The sequence below is a fragment of the Pyrgilauda ruficollis genome, unplaced genomic scaffold (genome assembly GCF_017590135.1).
Source record: "Pyrgilauda ruficollis isolate IOZ18807 unplaced genomic scaffold, ASM1759013v1 scaffold51, whole genome shotgun sequence".
Classification (NCBI taxonomy): Eukaryota; Metazoa; Chordata; class Aves; order Passeriformes; family Passeridae; genus Pyrgilauda; species Pyrgilauda ruficollis.
Window position 1 is genome coordinate 3,047,421 of NW_024526711.1, and position 19,050 is coordinate 3,066,470.

The 19,050-nt window shown below is 43.0% G+C and overlaps 1 protein-coding gene across 1 annotated transcript; it reads left to right on the top strand.

Moving 5' to 3' along the window:
• The first annotated feature begins 932 nt into the window (after positions 1-932).
• Positions 933-2,193, top strand: HTR1E (5-hydroxytryptamine receptor 1E). The gene has a single exon (XM_041480410.1). The coding sequence runs from the start codon at positions 943-945 to the stop codon at positions 2,035-2,037; it is 1,095 nt and encodes a 364-aa protein (XP_041336344.1). The 5' UTR covers positions 933-942; the 3' UTR covers positions 2,038-2,193.
• Positions 2,194-19,050: the final 16,857 nt, after the last annotated feature.

Consider the following 19,050-nt stretch of genomic DNA (forward strand, 5'->3'; position numbering starts at 1 on the left):
GATGGAAATCTCAAAGCAATGGCAGAAGCTTTTTGTCTGTCTCCTCTAAAGACACTCACAGTGGGATATGTGAAATGTCAGGAATAATTAGACAAAACTATATGAGCTCCTAGCAACACTGATGTGCTGTGTAAAACCAAGCATTTTCCATAAAGCTTTAAACATTGTTGAAAACCTTCATGATAAAAGTAACCCGAATAATTTTTAAGTGCCATTTCCAATACATTAATACAGACATGGATATGAAAAAGCAGACTAGAAGGGTAGGAAATGCTGTCATGCCTTTGCTCAGGTAGGCTGCTCTGCTGCTTTTTTTCCAAATGTGATATATAAAAGTAATTGATGCCTCTCATATAGCAATTAAAATGAAGAGGCAAATTCCCTCAGCTCTTCATCTGCTGGAGTGTATTTTAACAAGCAGGAAAAGGGCTAGCTCCTGGTATCAGTATCACAAAGATCATAGACATGTTTGTGAAAAGGAATCTGTGGAGGTCCCTTAGTCCAGCCTCCTACTTTAAGTAAAATCTCCAAAATGAAGAAGGAATAACCATTTCACATCAGCAGGAAATCTGGCCCAAATTGCCTTTAGAGAAGAAAAAAAAGTGATGAATGCAGGGAAAAGGGGAGAGGAAAGGCAAGAGAAGAGAAGGGAAAAGAGACCAGCATTTTATTTGAGATAATAATATTAGAAATGCAAAACTTTTTTACCAAAAGGTGGGATTATCCTAGATTGACTAACAGATGTGTTTTTATCTTCTAGGAGAAACAATGAACAATGAACATATTCTTTCCACGAAGAAACCTGGAAACTTTTTTGCTGCTCCGTTGAATATGAGATTATAAAAAAGTTTTTAAAACTTGCACCTAGAGCATATCTTTCAAATGGATACCTGCTGAACCTGGAACTCTTCATTACCAACTTCTTACATCCTGGAGGGGAAAATGAATTTCACAAATTGCACCACTGAAGCCAGCGAGGCTGCAAAGCCAAAGACAGTAACTGAAAAGATGCTCGTTACCCTGACCTTGGCCACAATCACAACCTTGACTATGCTGCTGAATTCTGCTGTAATTGCAGCAATCTCCACAACCAAGAAGCTCCACCAGCCAGCAAATTATCTCATATGTTCACTGGCTGTGACAGATCTCCTTGTGGCTGTTCTCGTCATGCCCTTGAGCATCACTTACATAATGATAGATAAATGGACCTTGGGGTACTTCATCTGCGAGATCTGGCTCAGCGTGGACATGACCTGTTGCACGTGCTCAATCCTTCACCTGTGCGTCATTGCACTGGACAGGTACTGGGCCATCACGGACGCCATCGAATACGCCAGGAAAAGAACGGCAAAAAGGGCTGGGCTGATGATAGCCACCGTGTGGACTATCTCCGTTTTCATATCAATGCCCCCTCTGTTTTGGAGAAATCACCACAGCATCAGTATTCCCAGTGAGTGTCGCATTCAGCACGACCATGTCATCTACACCATTTATTCCACATTCGGGGCATTTTACATCCCCTTGACTTTGATCCTGATCCTGTACTACAGAATTTACCACGCTGCAAAGAGCCTTTACCAAAAGCGGGGCTCAAGCCGCCACCTCAGCAACAGGAGCACCGACAGCCAGAACTCTTTTGCCAGCTGCAAGCTCACACAGACGTTCTGCGTCTCGGACTTCTCCACGTCTGACCCAACCACAGAGTTTGATAAAATAAACGCATCCGTGAGGATCCCTCCTTTCGAGAATGACTTAGACCCGGCTGGTGACCGCCAGCAGATCTCCACCACGCGAGAACGAAAGGCTGCTCGCATTTTGGGGCTGATTTTAGGTGCTTTCATTTTGTCCTGGTTGCCCTTTTTCATCAAGGAACTGCTTGTGGGCCTCCACATTTGCACTGTCTCTCCAGAAGTAGCAGACTTCTTGACCTGGCTTGGGTACGTCAACTCGCTCATCAACCCTTTGCTGTACACGAGCTTTAACGAGGATTTCAAGCTGGCCTTTCGAAAGCTCATCAGGTGTCGAGAACATACTTAAAAGTACTGAGAGATGATGATGCTGGCATGACTCCTGGCCTTAAAAATGAGCAAAACTATTTGACTCTGCCACTGTTTCCCTTGATAAAGGGGATTTTTGTGTTTGTCTATTTGCTTGACTGTTCTTCAGCCTGTAATTCATTATGCCATTTTTTAATCTCTAGTGTTATTCATAGTAAACGGTTTGAAATAAATTTATTCTACAAAGAAAACGATTTTTTAGAACTGAAACAACCAAAAAAAATATTATTAGTACTAGGTACTCATGTCTAAGACCTTTTGTGTAATCAATGATTCAAGAAGCAAACAACAATATTCACTTTTATACTTTTTCCATTTAAGAATCAAACATCTAAATTATGTACTGTATAAACTAAACCCCATAAATACATATTCAAAAATTAATAAACACTTCATGGTCATGACAGCACCTCTTTACTCTGGCATTGTGATAAAGCTGTAACAGCCATTTAGGAGGAAAATTGCCACCATTTCCACCTTGGGTTGAGGCAGAATAAACTATTCCTTTCTTCAGGAATACAATCCCAAAACAGAAAGCAAAGTTCAGTTCATTGCATCTAGAAATGATCCCATTTCATAACCCAAAAGAATTTTAAAAAGTGGCTCTCTTTGTGTAATATTCCAGATTTCCATTCAAGGTGTTGGGCAGACAGCTGTGCAGATTGTTTGGCAATTGAGAGGATGCAGCTAGCAAATGTCATACTTGTGAAACTAACTGCACATCTGAGTGGTCACACTTTCAATACCACTTACCTTATTTCTTCAGGCCTTGTGCCTTAGTCAGTTCTGGGGTGGTATCTTTCACTTGTGCCACACTTCACCTGAATGTTGTGGTGCACAGCCCCAAGGATCTACGGATCTTAACCCCAGCAACTCAGACAACTGGATATCTTCTCAGCAGGCCAGTAATATATAGAAATTCAAAAACATCAGTTAAACCTAATTATTTCTGAATTTCAGGGAAAAAATTCAGTAAAATAATTTATTTCAGATAGCAGTCTGCACATATGCCTTGTTGTCATCCCACAATTTGCAATGGCAATCTTGCCCACTTAACCTATGGTAAGGTGCTCTGGTAGGATTTATTGCTCTGGGAGTCCTTCACAGACCTACTTCCCCTGTCCTGAGAGACAAAAAAGTCCTTTGTATCCTACCTTTTGTGTTTACGGAAGTTAAAATTTTCTAATTCAAATATTGTAGAAATCAGTCTGGGAAGGGGCAAAATCAAAGCTGAAAATTTGATATTGTCCATTAGCCACTAAGCACCATTTAAATATTTATTACAGCCTTGCACCCTAATTTTCTTCCCTGTCCATTTTTCTGGACAAATTCTTTTTGAATTACAGCAATACACAACAAAGGTAACACCACATATGTCAACCTGACATCCAATAACTGTGCAAACTATAGTATGGTGACTCCAAATCCATCAAAACAAGTACTAGAGGTAGGAAAAGTGTCGTAACAGCACTGGAAGCCATCTCTTAAAAATGTTTTGAAAATTTACAAGATGACAATCATTTTTCTTATCAAGAGTCAAGGAAGTATAAGTAATATGTGAGTAATAAACTGCAAATGGAACTGAGAAATGACATCCTTATTGGTGAGAGAAAGCATTTGGCTGGAAAGATGCAGTGCCACAAGCTGGGCACAAACCAAGTCTGAAGGTGACAAAAGCCTGACCTGCTGCTTACCCACATGCAGTTGGATTCTTCTTCCAGGACTCCCTGTCTGAGTTTGGGAGGCTCATCTCCAGCTGTCCTTCTGCAGCTACTGTTGCAGTTGCCTCCACCAGATGCCTTTGAGTTCCCTACTAGCAAACATTAATACCTAAAAAGAGAGGAAAATTATCTCAGCCACTGAAAATTTCTTTTAGTGAGGAAGCACAGACATCCGTTATGGTTTTTCCTTTTTGCAGCTTGCTGGAGGTGGAAATTGTTGATTGAAACCAGGGAAGTGTGTCCTGACCCTGCCTATCAACAAAGCTTCCAAAGCAGCTCCCCAGATATGCTATTAAGGGAAAAAAAAACCAAAAAAAAAAACAACAAAAAAAAAAAAATTGGAAATTAACATAAAAATGTGCTATTTGTAAGAAGTGCTGCAGAATACTTTTTTTTCTTTCAGAAAGCAGAAATTTATTATTAAAGAAGAAGGATTTAGCACAATTTGTGAAACAAGTTGAATGTGGCAGAGAAAACAGGACACACAAGCAGTTGTGGCTAGAAGAGAGTAGATTTTGGTGTCCCTTGGGTGCATGAGGGTACCCAGCTGCTGTGATGACCAGAAAGGGAAGAGTAAAAGCGCAAGACTGCCCCAGCAGACTGTCTGAGCCACCCCAAGGAGCTCAGCAGAGGCAGAAGCTGCACCCCAGCCAGGTTCTCTGGGGCTGTCTCTGGCTCAGCTGTGGGGCGCTGCACAGGGCTCTTTGCCAGGGGAAGGGGAGGGCTGGGAGTGACAGTGCTGGTGAAAGGTGTTTCAGAGGGGAAAAGCAACAAAATGAGAGATGCTTCCAGCTCTGACTGCTGCTCCCAAGGGCACATGGCACACAGAGCAACTCAGGTTGGATGGTTTTTCTGGAGGCCAGCTAGTCCAAGCCCCCTACAAAGAGCAAAGCTCAAAGTGGGAGCAGCCTCACAGCTCAGCACTGCTCTGGCATGCTGTGTGCAGTCGTGTTTCTCCTGGAAAAACAGCTCAGTTGACTCTGTTGCCAAGACTGACACTCATTTAAAGCTGTAAGTGTGGCTGAAGGGCTGGAAATGCTGAGTGTGACCTCCACAGCAGCTGTCATAAGCAGGTAGCAGTGCTTCAGAAATGTGGATGAAAGCCATAAAATACAGGAGCTGCATCATCTTTATTTCTACTAAAGGCTTCCTTTTAGTATGTGAACACTGCTATTACCACTCTAACTACCAATCAGGTTGAAGGCTGCATTCAATTTTAATATTTAGAGGTAATTAACAGGAAAAAACAGATGGATGGCTAATTTCCGTGCTTTCCTGTTAAATAAAGACTCACCATTCACTGCCAGCAGACTACTGATTTTCTAATTAAGTCATTAACTAAACACAGAGAATGTTTTCCAACAAATGCCACTAGATTGATGAAGATGTATGTTTTCCCCATGATCAGAAACAAAGTCAGGAACAATATAAGGATTGGCTACTTAAAACAACTCAACTTTATCAGAAATTACCAGTCTTCTCATGAAAATGAAAACTTCTGCTAGTCTGACACCACTGTTTGACACCACAACATCTTTTCTTTTTTTTTTTTTTTTTTTCCCTGTTAAGTTTTTGCTGCTTTTACAATGGGTTTGGACACATTTCTCAACCTGTCCATGGCAACTCCCCATTCACACCTATCCTGGATCAGGCCCACCCTCTCCATGTTGTGCAATAGGAAATCTTCCCAACAAGCTCTTAGTGATGTATTCAAGACCTACAGACTACCTCCATCTTCCCCAACCTCTCTAAACCATCCTGCAACCTCAAAGCCTTATTTTCTCTAATGCTGCGCTTGCAAAGGTGTCTTGCTTTACAACCCTCACTTCCTGCCTGTCCTGCCTTTGGGTTTCTGACTCTCTCTAATCCCTAAATTTATTGTGGTCCTACTAGACCAAGCCCCTATTCTCCCTGCCTCTCTCTGAATTATCAGAATTCCCATGATTGTGGCTGTTCAAGTCTGCAAGATTTTACTGTCTTACATGTATCCAGGCCATATCCAGAAGGTTTTTACTCTCTGTAAGCAGCCAGTGCTTTGGAGTGAGCTCATACATCCCTGAAGGTTGCATCAATCAACAAGTTGTCCTTCCCAAAAGACAGATCCTTCAAATGGTATTTTGCCTACTTTTTCTATCTTGTTGCCTTTCCTCTGTACCCTATCCTTTTGCTCCCTTTCTTCCACGTTAAAATTGACCCTTGTATTATTCTTTTAGGGACCTGTATCTTTGTTTCTTCTTATCTTTGTCCCTGCACAAGTTACTCAGGTTTCACTCAGCTCCTGCTCTTCTGCCTGTGCCAACCACAAGCAAGATTCTCTGCAAGCTTTGTCCTCACCACCTCCATGGTCTTTCCACATCTCTCTTGTTCCTTGCAGTTGATGGGTTTTTCCCTACTCAAAACCACTTCTGATATGGTAAAACTCCTGAAAGAAAAGCAGTCACTGTGGGCAATGAAGGAATTAATGTGAGTGTGTGTGCAGTCTGTCTTTTTTTTCTCCACCTCTCCCATACAGATCACATCCTCTGCTGAGGTGAGCTATCTCTCTCTAATGCACAGCATACACAGGCACAGCAAAAACACTTTGAGAGTTGCATATGGCCTGAGTTACTCGAACTTGGCTCATGCACAGTACTTTAAAGTTGTGGGTTCCTCACTACAATAATGTACCAAGTTGCTCACAACACAAGCTAATTTTATTGATCTTCCTGTGTGGAGAAAGATGATGGGATTGAACTTCCCAAAAGGTTTAGAACAAAGCCCCTGCCTCACCAACTTTACATAAAAGGTTGTCACTATTCAGACTTCACTGCTCTGCGCCTGAGCTGCCCAGCTTTCCAGTTTTATCGCTTCTTATTTCTTTGTTCTTTTTGTGTGCAAGGAAGGAACAAAAGAACAAAAAAAAAAAAAAAAAATAAAACAAAATAAAATAAACAAACCACCCACAAAAACAAAACCAAAAAAACCCCAAACAAACAAAAAACCAGCTTAAAAATTTTGATTTATCCAAGGCAAGATATTAAAAAAATAAAGGAATCTTTTCTAAGGACTCTATTTCCACTCCTCTGTTTTGAATTCCAGTTATCAGAGTTAGAGTGCTGAGGGGAAATACAAGCTTCCAGCTTAAGTGCAGAGATAGTACTTGTGCCTGGGTATTGTTTAACCATTGCAAATATCAATAAGAGACAAGCTGGTTCATATTCATCCTTTACACATCCAAATGATTTCTATGAAGAATTATCTCAAATTGCTTTATTGCTTAAGTAGACACAGTAAATCTGTGATATCTTCTATTGTTCAAGTAGTATTTCATAAGAGTCCTATGCAATATATAGTCACCCTTTGTAATTACTGGTTTTCACTTGGGGCCAAAATTTTTTTTTTTAAATTATCTGACTTTGGATAAATTCCAGGTTCATCAGCTGTAAAATTATTCTTCAGCATTCTCTATTTTACTCTATGTACATTTGCAAACATTGCTCCCTTCTTTTCTTACACTGCCAGGGGATCTTTACTTCTTCATTAATCCCTTGCAGGTAATCACCTATAAATGAAGTTATATGATTAAATTACTCCTTCCTACTCAGCTAATTTCTATGCTTCTATGAATCAGTGCTCAAATATAAATTTTTGATGTTGCTGCTGTGAGTAGAAGATGTAACTATGAATGAGCTGGGGGGAAAAAATCACTATTAGAAAATTATATTAGCATCTTCTCAACATCCTAAGAGAGAAAGACTCATTTCAACTTTTTACCTTCTTAATCACTTTTCTTTCCTCCTCATTTCACTATTCCCTGGTCTGTGAATCCTGTTTATTAATTTTTCCCTGTGTTTATCTTTCTCTCCTTCTTTTCCTTGGCAGCCTTCCTCAGCACCACAGAGGCATCTAGTAACCTGTAGCAAGAGCAAGGTCTCGTTGTGCTATGTTGATACACATCACCTAAGCATCTGCTCTTGGTTTTAGGAAATCAGATTGCAGGCTCTGTTCTATGGCACTGTTCTGAACAGCCTCTCCTTCAGCTCTACTGCAGTTTTACTACAAATCATATTTCTAATGTGCACTGAGATTCTTCCAAGTGAAAGATGCTTGTACTAAACCATGGTTTCTTCTCATGTGTCACAATTTTTGAAAATATCTTTTTAATAATTCCCCCTCTCTTCTACACACCCATGGGGCTTCTATCAATAAAAACTAAAGCCACGGCTAGCATGGTTTCCAGATGCAATAAGTGGTGCTGGAAATGTCCACTCCCCTCCTCCCACCACCCCTCATATTTCACAGTCTTCCTGTTGCTTCCACTCTATACTTAAAACACATTAGCATATAGAGCAGCTTTCTGAAGTTTTTGTGGGTTAATTTCCTGCTTGACAAGTTCTGAGCCTCATTTCTATCCGGCGCAGGATCCCTTGTCACTGAGGTACTCAAATCTTCTAATGCACTGCATCTCCCATATTAATTTTGTACTGCACGACTGCAAACAGCACACACTTCTACGAGATGAGGCATAAAGCACTGCCTCTTTGCAACTACACTTTATAAAAGATGCATGTTTTGTCAATTAAGAAATAAAACATAACTTTTGGGAAAAGGGGGGACAGAACTCCTATTCATTTGTAAATTGTTTTGTGCACAATTTGAAATTACTTCTGAATATTAGTTTTAAAAAAGAGCACCAAGAAACAAAACATAAAATCACATGTGCATCCCTGCACAACTTGAAACATGCAGAGTGACCCTCGAGAGGATTTTACAATAAAATATTGTTTCTTTCCAAAGCTTTCTACAACGACCTTTCCAAGGGAATAGAAAGTTCCACACAAATGACTTCCACCTTTGTAATGCCACAAGAAATATTACCTCAGTTCTTTATAAGAGGAACAGCCCACCAAGCTGCTAGACTGCTGGGTTAAGCCTCAACAAGTTTATTTCTTCAATAAATAGCAAATGAGGCTAACACCTCCAGCTAGAGAGTTTTAAATTGAATTGACCATCAAAATAAAGTCTATCAGCTAGAGTTTTCCTTTTGTTCATACATATTTCAGTGCAATTCCTCATTTGTTTATTGGTAAGCCTGCATATGAGAAATTAAAATAATCACTTTTTAAATTCAGAGTAACAAGAAAATACTGTCATATTTTTCTGATTTCAAAATATTTCTGCATTATGACTGGACAGTCATGTTGAAGCTGGTAGAAAGAAAAAATTAATCCAATTAGATTCACAGAAGTTAATCTAAGACTACAAAATTAAGCGTGGTTGTCTTGGTCTGCTGCTTGCATATACACACAAGTCACAGATCAAAATCTTTTAATTTTTCAGTACAGCAGTTTCACTGCTTGCTGAAGAGCAGGTTATCTGTGGTTTTAATTAGGATCAGTAGGAGGCTGTACCCTTTCCTACCACGCATGCAGAGCCCAGAGCAGGAAGGGGACTGAGACCTGGGGCTTTACGGCTGGCCTAGACTGCACTGCTGTCAGCACTGCTCCCTGCCTTCCTCAGAGTCCAGTCTTCCCCCACACAAACCATGGCCTCCACCTTCACCCAGAGGACTCAGGGCACCTCTGACCAAATAAAAGTGAGAAGTGTGAAGGACTGACCGGCCCTTCCTAGTGGGCTGCGCACTGAGCACTTGGCTGGAATTGTGTTCCCCAATACCATCAAACCAGCAGGCGTGTGACAGAGCAGGACAGGCATCTGGAGTGACAGACTGCAAATAAGCCACCTGCACAACCACCACACCCTGGGCACCACTCAGCAAGGCGCTGTCCCCAAAGCTGTCGCTGTCCCTCTCCCTGCAACATGGTCCAGCACACCAAATGTGCTCCACAGCAGCAGCTCCGTTCAGACCTGCAGCAGGCACTCCCAGGAGAGCAGACCTGCCTGAGCAAGCACATGCTGCCACGTTCATCAAGCCCTTCTAGCACATTACAGCAGGGCACACAGCAGCCAGGGCTCAGCATCGTCCCTCCGCGGGGCTGTGCTTGTGTGTCAGCCTTGCAAAAGCTTGGGCTGCAGCATCCTGACCAGCAGTAGCCTGGTTAGTGCAGAAAGGACACAGCACATGTTACAGGGATGCCTTCACCTTGCTCAGCTGGGCTGCTTTCCACTGCCAAACACTTCTTTGTACGGCAGGCAGGTACACACCCCTAGGGCAACACCAGACCAACTCATGGGGTAAAACAGTCACACAAGGAACAGTTTCTAAACCTCCCCACTCCCTAAAGCAGTCTGACAGTCTACAGATCAAAACAGTCCCAAGCAGGAGATTCAACCCTCCTGTAAAAGGAAGCATTGCTGTCCTCCACATCCAGAGGTCCTGGCTGGAAACAAGGCATGTCTCTCCTACAGACACTGCAGTGACTGCTCTGGCTGAAGGTGCTGACAGTGTTACTGGGACCAAACACAAAGACAGCCAAGGCACACAAAGACACCGAGACAACTGAAAGGTTGTGTGGGAAAAAACCAAAGGAAGTGCTGATAAAACCCACCATCAGTGGTTAATGCAGTGACAGCATTAACCTCCAAGCTCTGTGGCTGGGATTCCTGACACCTTGTACAGCAGCCACCAATATTCCCAAAAACAACCACTGCCGAGGCCTTAGTGGTCTTTAAGTGCCTCTTAAGGTGACAGCAACTTCTCAGTTCAGTGCCCAGCTTGAACAGCAATGGAAGACACCAAATGCCTTTTTTTTTTTTTTTTTTTTCCCCAGGCTGGGGAGCAACAAACTGCTGCCACTGCAGCCCCAGAGCAACCACAAACTTGTGACTTTGCTGCTCTCTACCCTCAGGATGGGCACAAGTGTGGAATAAGGCAGTTTGGTCCCTAAAACTGATAGTTTTGTTTGTCCTTAAATATGCCATGTGGCAATCACCAAGGGCAGCCTTGGCACTCAGCAACAATCAGGTATGTAAAAGCTCATGGGGCACACAGAGCACTGAGCAGATCCCGCTGACTCTCCTGGCTAATTGACATCCTCTTGCCTCCTTCCACCTCTAAGTTTGTTCCTTTCCCTCTTTTGAAAAGCAGTCATTATTGATGGACCCTGCTGGAGTCAGCACAGTCTGACATTGACACATAAGTCTTCCTATCAAACCCCTCAAGGTTTGAACAAAACTTTGCAATATTTTTAAAGTAGCTATAGCAGGACAGTTGTGATTAAGCAACTGCATCGTGAACATTGTATGCTTAGCTAATCTTTTGTTTTAAGGAAGAGGGAAGACAACTCCAAGATGAATGGGCTGTCTGTCTGGGAGCCACAGGAGTGAAGTAGCAGAACTAAACATTAACTGAGGGAAAGGTAATTCTGGCAGTGGGAGATTGCAATCATTGACTCGTTGACCATCTACTCAAAACAGACCCCAGATTGAAATAGAGGGGAAAACTGCACAGGCAGGCTAATTAGCATGAGAAACAAGAGATTTAACTAGCAAATAGGGATTTGAGGAATGTAATCTCTAACCAATGAATGTTGCTGCCTATGTTATTAAGACGTAAGAGTGTAAAGTTTTGATGCCCAGTAAGCCAGCCTTTTGCTCACCTAGCTCCCTCCTTTGCACAAATTAGAATGAAATATGGAAATACCTCACTTTGGTGTGTAAATTGATGCTGTGCACCAGCTAACAAGCTTACATTTGGGACAACAGTCTGACACTGACACCCCAAGTCAATGATAATGACTAACAGCACACAATATGTGGAGGTCCTCTGGGACAGCTGCACTCCCTTTGGAGATTAGTTATTTCCATACTAAAGAAACAGCAGAGATGTCTGCTAAAGGAGAATTCTTTGAGACGACAAAGTACTGAGAAGTTCTGGAGTATGGTGGTCTGTCACCATGTTTATGTTTCATATATTGTACACCCATAAAATTTTGGAACCTGGATCCAAAGTCAAAAAAGTCAGTGTTAGACCTAGTACAGCCCTCAACTACCTTTGAATGAGTCTCTTGGTGTGCAAAGTTGGGAGCTGTTTTTGAAGGTTGTTTGAAAACTTGTCTTATAATCTGCATTTTGGAATTACAATAACCAGTAAGGTCTGGATGCTGATTACCTTAGATGAGTGGCTTTTTCTTGGTCCTTTCTATTTTGTCCCTCTTTCACACATTCCCCCATTATACTGTTGGATTAATATTTTACTGTGAATCATTATCTTCCATCCAGTGGGTCAGTTTGACTTTGGCAGCAGCACAGAGATTGGAATGTGCATTCCTCAAACTTTAACCGACAACAAACAAGAGAAGCAGGATGTTAAAAAGCAGCAGAGGTAGGGCATACCTTGGATGAGGGCTGATGTGTCCTCTAATATGCTTCTTACACATCCACACTGTATTTCCCAACAATTTTGTATCTCTGCAAGGCACTCTGCACTTGGTGGCACTCTGAGATCATCAACATGACAGGGGAAACGCCAAGCAAACTGAAGCAGTGACAAGTGAAATGTATTATGCTTTCATATGTATATGTGCACCATGAGGGACAGAACTGCCATCACCAGCATGAAACCCACAGGCAGCTGTCATCCGAGCTAAAAGGAGTGCTTTCCTAATAAAAAGCCTTGCCTCCTTGGCAGGCCAGCAGCTGGAGGCAGAGGGAATGTCACGCCCCCACACAGACCCTCAGTGCAGGAGGCAGGCAGGGCTGCCCAGCGCTGGCTTTAGGCTGTCAGGGAGCAGACTTGCACTGCACTGCCACCCCCACGGCTCTCACCGGGGATGCTCTGATTGAACAATGACAGCTCAAGTCTGGTTTAATTCACAGTTGCTGAGTGTGGTGGTCCTCTGCACAGGAGCGTGATTGCAGGGTGGAGATAACACACTGCAGGGGGAACAAAGGTATGGAAGTGAACCTCCTGCCAAAGACTGTTCCAAATTCATCCAGCTGCCATGGACTTTGCCATGGGGCTGTGGATCCCAAAGAAGTTGAATAGAGTCAATGCATCCTGGGCTATAAGCTAGAGAAAAAGCACTTTTACTTAGATGGAGTTTGACTTTGTTTTCCCCTTTCAACAGACATCACATATTTTTAACAGCATCACTGAGGAGTTTGGTTTGAAGAGGCAGCCACCGACCAACCCCACCAGGCACAATCCCTGAATTCAAAAGCACAGCTCCAGCCCCTGTGCACATTGGTGTCATGGATGTCCCCTCTCTGAGCTGGGACAGGCAGTGGCAAGGCAGCAGCTTCATGCCCAGCACTTGCACCTGAAATTCCATTTCTCAGGATGGCCATAAGCCATCTTCAGAAACACTCCTAAACACCCAGCCTGCTTTGTAGTGCGGATAAGTGTCTGTGACAGAGCTACAGTACCCTGAGGGGAGCTGTGTCTGAAAAAGGAAAGTTACTGTTTATTAAGTTAACTAGCAAGTTCTGTTTATTAGGAGGGTGTATTTCACAAGCAAGCTTCAAACATAATTTGTTAGATATGTAACTTTGCCAAAATGTTATCAAAAATGAACATGCACAAGCCTAATAATCAAACTGATCCTGAAAATCATTATTTTTAAAGGAATTTTGAGCTAAGTAGAAGGAAACAGTCAGGGGTGCTCTGGAGATGAATCTTTCCTACAGGCTTTCACTTAGGTTGATGAACTGCCTCCATGCTCTATTGTTCCCTGTTACTTTACACTGACTATTTTCCAGTGGTAGTTTCTGGCTTTTAACCAACTTAAAGCACAAGTTGTTTCCACAGCTCATCAGGTCTGCTAGTCACACAGTTCTTCACATAAGTCTTTCCATTTTCCCTGGTAACCCACCTTTTCATGATCCTTTTAACCTATCTACCATTATATGTAAAGTGATTGACAAGTAAGCATCTTGAGAAGTTACATTAATTAAAAGCAAAAATCTAGTACTTCCATAGGTGTAAGACCTCTCTTTGGCTCTAAAGTAGCTTTGCCACTTATCTTTTAAATTCCTGCTAATGTAATTGCTACATTTTGCCTTACAAGAAGCTCATTTTCTTGTTAGCACAGGAAATGTAGTACTTGGCTTTCTTGGGATTCAAAGCTTTTTGGCATCCAATTTGTGAGTGTCTTGTTTTCTAAAGGCAAAAAAGGAAAGTTATGATCATTTCACTTACCCTTCTGCCTAAAAAGGAGAAAGCTCAGTTGCTCTTTGCCAGCAAAACGAAATGTATTGAAATACCAAATTGTCAAGGTTGCATCATACCCCCAGCTTAATGGAGCTGAGACTGGGAGCACAAGAGGGATATCAGAGACTGTCTGGAATGGAGACACATGGGACAGGATGTGGCTGCTTATGAAGACACAAAATTTAGATGCACAGGAACACCTATATGTGTGCTGGGTTTGTCTGCTCCCTTTACATCCAAGAGGGATTTTTCCAACACAGCCTTTGGAATCAGGGGCTGTGATTCACTTCATCCTGGAAGATATAACTGCACCCAGGCATGCCACAGGCCTCACAGACCTGCAAAACAACAGCAGGATATTTTAGGGCACCTCAGGTGTCAGTAGACGCCTATCTGGGGCAGTGGAGTTAAACCCTAGATTTTTAATGCCTCCAAAGAGAGCTTGGACTCCTGCACGCAACTGCACATCAACTACACTTGAACACTGAAACATGGTCATGCAAGAATAAGTCTTCTACTTTGACCTTGTAAAAACAAAGTCTTTTAAAAATACCCCACACTCTCTGTGAAAAGCCCATTTCTTAGGTAAAAATAGTTTTCTTCTTTTTCCAGCTAAGCACTTGCTTTGCTCTGTCTTTGAGTCACATAAAAGAATTTTCTACTGCACATTTTCAAGTTTGTCATGTGTAGATCAACAGGGTGCTGGAAACAGCAAGGCTATCCAAGGAAATAAAGGTGAAAAAATATGTTCAGATGAAGGAAATAGCCACCTTTTTGTAAAGAATACATGAACATGCTGGAGAAAAGGGATGCAAACAAGGCCAGGCTTTCAGGTCACCTAATTCCAAAACCTGGAGATAAGAATAAGTTTCTGCACACACACAAAAAGAGAGGCTTAAAAATAACTGTTGAAAGGTAAGACAGTACAAGTTCTCTGCTCACAAGCTCATGTGATACAAGTGGGTCCATGTTAAAACAATTTTTATTGAGTCTATTTTTTAATCTGATAGTGTATCTGTGTTGTTGAAATATTTGATAATGATCTTTTGTTCTATAGGCAGAGGGAGGAAATGCAAACATGGTGGGAGCTCCTTGTCTTGACGATAGCCATGAATCCATGTGTGAGCTCCAGCCTGCTGCCCTCCAGGGCAGCCCAGTTTCCTCAGCTGCACAAGAGAGGAGCACCAGTGCTTTGGGGAGCAGCATGGTTTGGGGATTAGTCTCTTGGTCCTTGGCTTCACCTGGCTCTGTCAGGTCTTCAGGACTGCATCACCACTGATGTGGTCATGAATGTGTGATGTGATCATGCACTACCACAGACAGGGTAATGTCAAAGTAATATCAGAAGCATCCCCACAGGTGTTTTTAACATTCCAGATAATTCCCATCTTTGTCTCATTTCCATTCAGAGGCTTGTGCCTGCCCACAAACTCCTGATCTTGCTGTGTTGGCCTCCACACCTGCTCAAAAAGGGAGAGAAAAGCAGCAGGTGCCCCTTGCATCCCCCAGGTACAGGGGGCATGCCACAGTGCTCTGTCATCTGCAGATGTTTGCAGGTAACTGCAGACATCCCAGGGCTATTTTAGGAGCTGGAGCTCCACCACCAGCACCAGCACACACCAGAAGAATGGCCCATTGATGAGAGCTGTTGCCATCAATTGTAAATCTACTATGATTGACCACTACAGACAGCACAAGCACCCTGTTGGGAATGCCCTGTACTCCTGGTTCAGAAGAGTGCCAGGCTGCCCACCTGAGGATGTGGATCTTCACAATCCTGGGCTCAGGGCAGAGTAGCCAGCAACTTTGTAATGTCAGTTCACCAATGGCCATCCTCAATCCCCACACAGATATAGGTAACTGCTTTCTTCTGAAAGCTCACATCATTAGCCCATCCCCACTGCCCCACGTAGGTGCTAACCATCCTTACCATAGAACAAGTCATGCTGTCATCTGCTGCCTCTGTAACTCGCTCCCTCTGCCCCAGCCCAGGCCTCACCTCCCCCTCCCATGTAAGCAGTATGTCTGGCTGGTTTGGAGCTGTTGGGACTGGACATCCCTCCAAGTGAAACAGTGGTTATCACAATCACAATTTCTTCCTAGCCTGTCAATTCAGCAGTCACTGCCAAATTCACTCACAAAACCTTTCACAGATACAGTGCTGGCATACTCTGGAACCCAGTTCTTCCTCTGACACGTACCTATAGTGACACCTAGGGTGTAGTGATGATGACTCTTGCTGATTTCACCACCACTTCCGTCATCCCAGCAAGAATCATGTTCCCTGGGAGACCAGCCTTGTTGTTGTTTCCCAGCTGATGCTGCAAGCACAGATTTTGGTGGCCGAAGGCCATCTGGCACTAACTACAAAACCACAGAGAACTGAGGAGGCTGCCTAGATCACTGTGACCAAACTGCAGTACACGCACCATGGGAAATTGTGGGGAGCAGATGCTGAGTGGGTGGAAGCTGACTGGATCCTGGGAATGGTATTTGCTCAGCCAGCTGACCACCCTGGACACAGCTTTGGTCTGGGTGGCTTCTGTAAAAGACATACATCATGTCACCTTAGGCTCTGTTCAAAAATCTAGTGAGAGAAGGAGAGACAGCAAGGGAAGCACAGGGAGCATACAGGGAACAGGCATCGTGCACCAGCAGTATCAGGAAGATGCTGTAATTCACACAGGTCTGCTGTACACTACTCAGGTCCTGAATCAAGAGCAACCCACACCTGAAAAATAACCAACCTTCCCCTCTCCTACTCAGCTCTTTAAAAACTGTAGTGTTGTATGAGCCAGTCTGCAATATTAGAAGAGGCAAGTGTTACACTCAGACTTTTTAGAATAAGTTTCCTACATAAATGCCTCTATCCCTTACTTCATTTTAGGAAATAAACTTCAATTAAATGTGAAGCATTAAACTCATGTCCATTAGGCTGACTATTTGTAGTCACAGTGGTCCAATAGTCTGACAAACACGTTGTTGTGGTGTTTACTCCAATAGACTTGTCTGAATTAGATAATCCATCTCAGAAGGAGCAGATCATAAGGCTGGAAGGGCCTCATCCATTCCCTAGCCTCAAGGCAGGGTCACCTACAGCTATGTCACTTCTGACAAATATTTGTTCAATCTGTTCTCAGAGTTCTCCAGTGATGGAGATACCTCATCTTCCTCAGACAGCCAATTTCCCTGCTTCATTTCCTTCAGCAACAGAAAGCTTTATTCACTATCTAACCTGAATCTCTCATTTGCTACAACTGGGTCATGTTGTTTTTCATCCCATCAACCACCAACAAAGAGAAAAAAAAAATGTCCTATTCTTTGCAACAACCTCTGAACCCTTACCATCTGAGAAATATTCCTTCGTATTCTGGTTATATCTTGCCCATAAGCAGATTGCAACTATTTGGACATTACAATCTGAAAAATTTCCCTCAAAATGTCATGCATTTTAAAAGCTTCCACTGTGCAAACTGCTGCTGTGCTGCACTTGCTTCACAGCCCTCCGGGGACCCCTTCTTCTCAGCTCAGCCACGGAAGGAGGAACTGATGCTCCAGCCTCTGCTGAGAGTGTTTCTCTTCACGGAGACCCCTTCTTCTCAGCTCAGCCATGGAAGGAGGAACTGATGCTCCAGCCTCTGCTGAGAGTGTTTGCTGACAGCAAACTTCAAATTTGCTTAATATTAATAATTACTGAGTAAACTTTGGCTGCACAAAACTATACAGAAAGCGAGCCAGAAAAGCTGGCTGTTCACTGGAGGAAACCATGCCCTGCAAAAGATGGTATTTAACAGTTGAGCCAGAAAAGCTGGCTGTAGACAGACAATTGCTGTTCACTGGAGGAAACCATGCCCTGCAAAAGATGGTATTTAACAGTAGTCTTCACTGTCACTTCCTACCTGCACCCTCATCCAGGGTCTGCCTCCTGAGATTCTCAGTAATCTCCATCTCCTGACCCATCAGCCTTCTCCTTGAGGCACCATCAACAGCCTCATCTTCTTCAGTGTCCTTCTGTCTGCCTCAGGCCCCAGGCAGTGCCACTGCACAAGCCCAACTAGCAAGTTCAGCAGTGCTCAGCAGGGCAGAGGCTGCTCTACCACCGTGATATGTAATGGTGGCAGCACTTCCAGGCTCATCTCACCAGTTAGCCAACACTCAGGTGGGATTTATTTCACCTAGTTTTGGCCACCCAGAAAAGAGGCACCTGAGCTATGTGTGCAATCTTGTTCACAACACAAGGGCACAAACGACCCTCTGTACAGGGACATGTCTCTCTGTACTGGTTATAGAGGCAATTTTAAAAATTCCATTCCTACTGAAGAGAAATCATTTCCTTCATCAGTGCCAAAGTCATTGGACTTCACACAGTTCCTAGCAAAATTCAAAGGAGAAGCAGTGTTTGAAGAAAATACTACTATCTCACACCTAACAATGGAAGGGTCAAGGTCGGCATCAAAGCCTCACTTCATAGACAATTACTTTTTCTTCAGATTCCTGTTTTCCTGTGGATCTCAGTGCACAGGGAGCCTGAAGCCCATGAATTGCAAGCGAGAAAGATCATCAACTTCACCTCAGGTCAATGGGAATAGAAGACGAGAAACTAGCCTACATTCAGTAAACAGTTCAGAATGACGTGCTTTCTTATTATTCCTCTGCAGCTGGGTGCCTATTACAAGAAGTACTTACAAGTTTGAAATGCCCCATCCAGCCTACACTTTACTATCACAGCGCTCTTCAACAACTCTTATTTCTGGAGATAAGTATCATGGGAAGCACACAACTTAAGAAAGATTGTGTTTACCAGAAAAGAAAATAAAATCACCTTTAACAGCAAGAGAAGTCTCTGATGGATACTTCTGAGCTCCAGGCTTTACAGCCAATTGTTTTCCATATGCCTCACATATATGCACGGAAGAGATGCTTTTTGGTGAAGTACATAAGCCCTGCACATAAAGCAACTACTTATCCTCAGGTGGCATCCTCAAATATCCCAGGCAGGCACTGATTAGGAAAGGAGAGCACAAGTGACTCCCTGCTCAGCTAGCAGGTGCGTGGCAATCCAGGTGTCCAGCAGGTCTAGGACTAACTGGAAAAATAGTGACAGCTCTTCTCATTTGAGATAGTTGTTAATTACACAGAGGTGGCTTTGACTAATTCTTTCCATATGTTCTCAGACATGTTC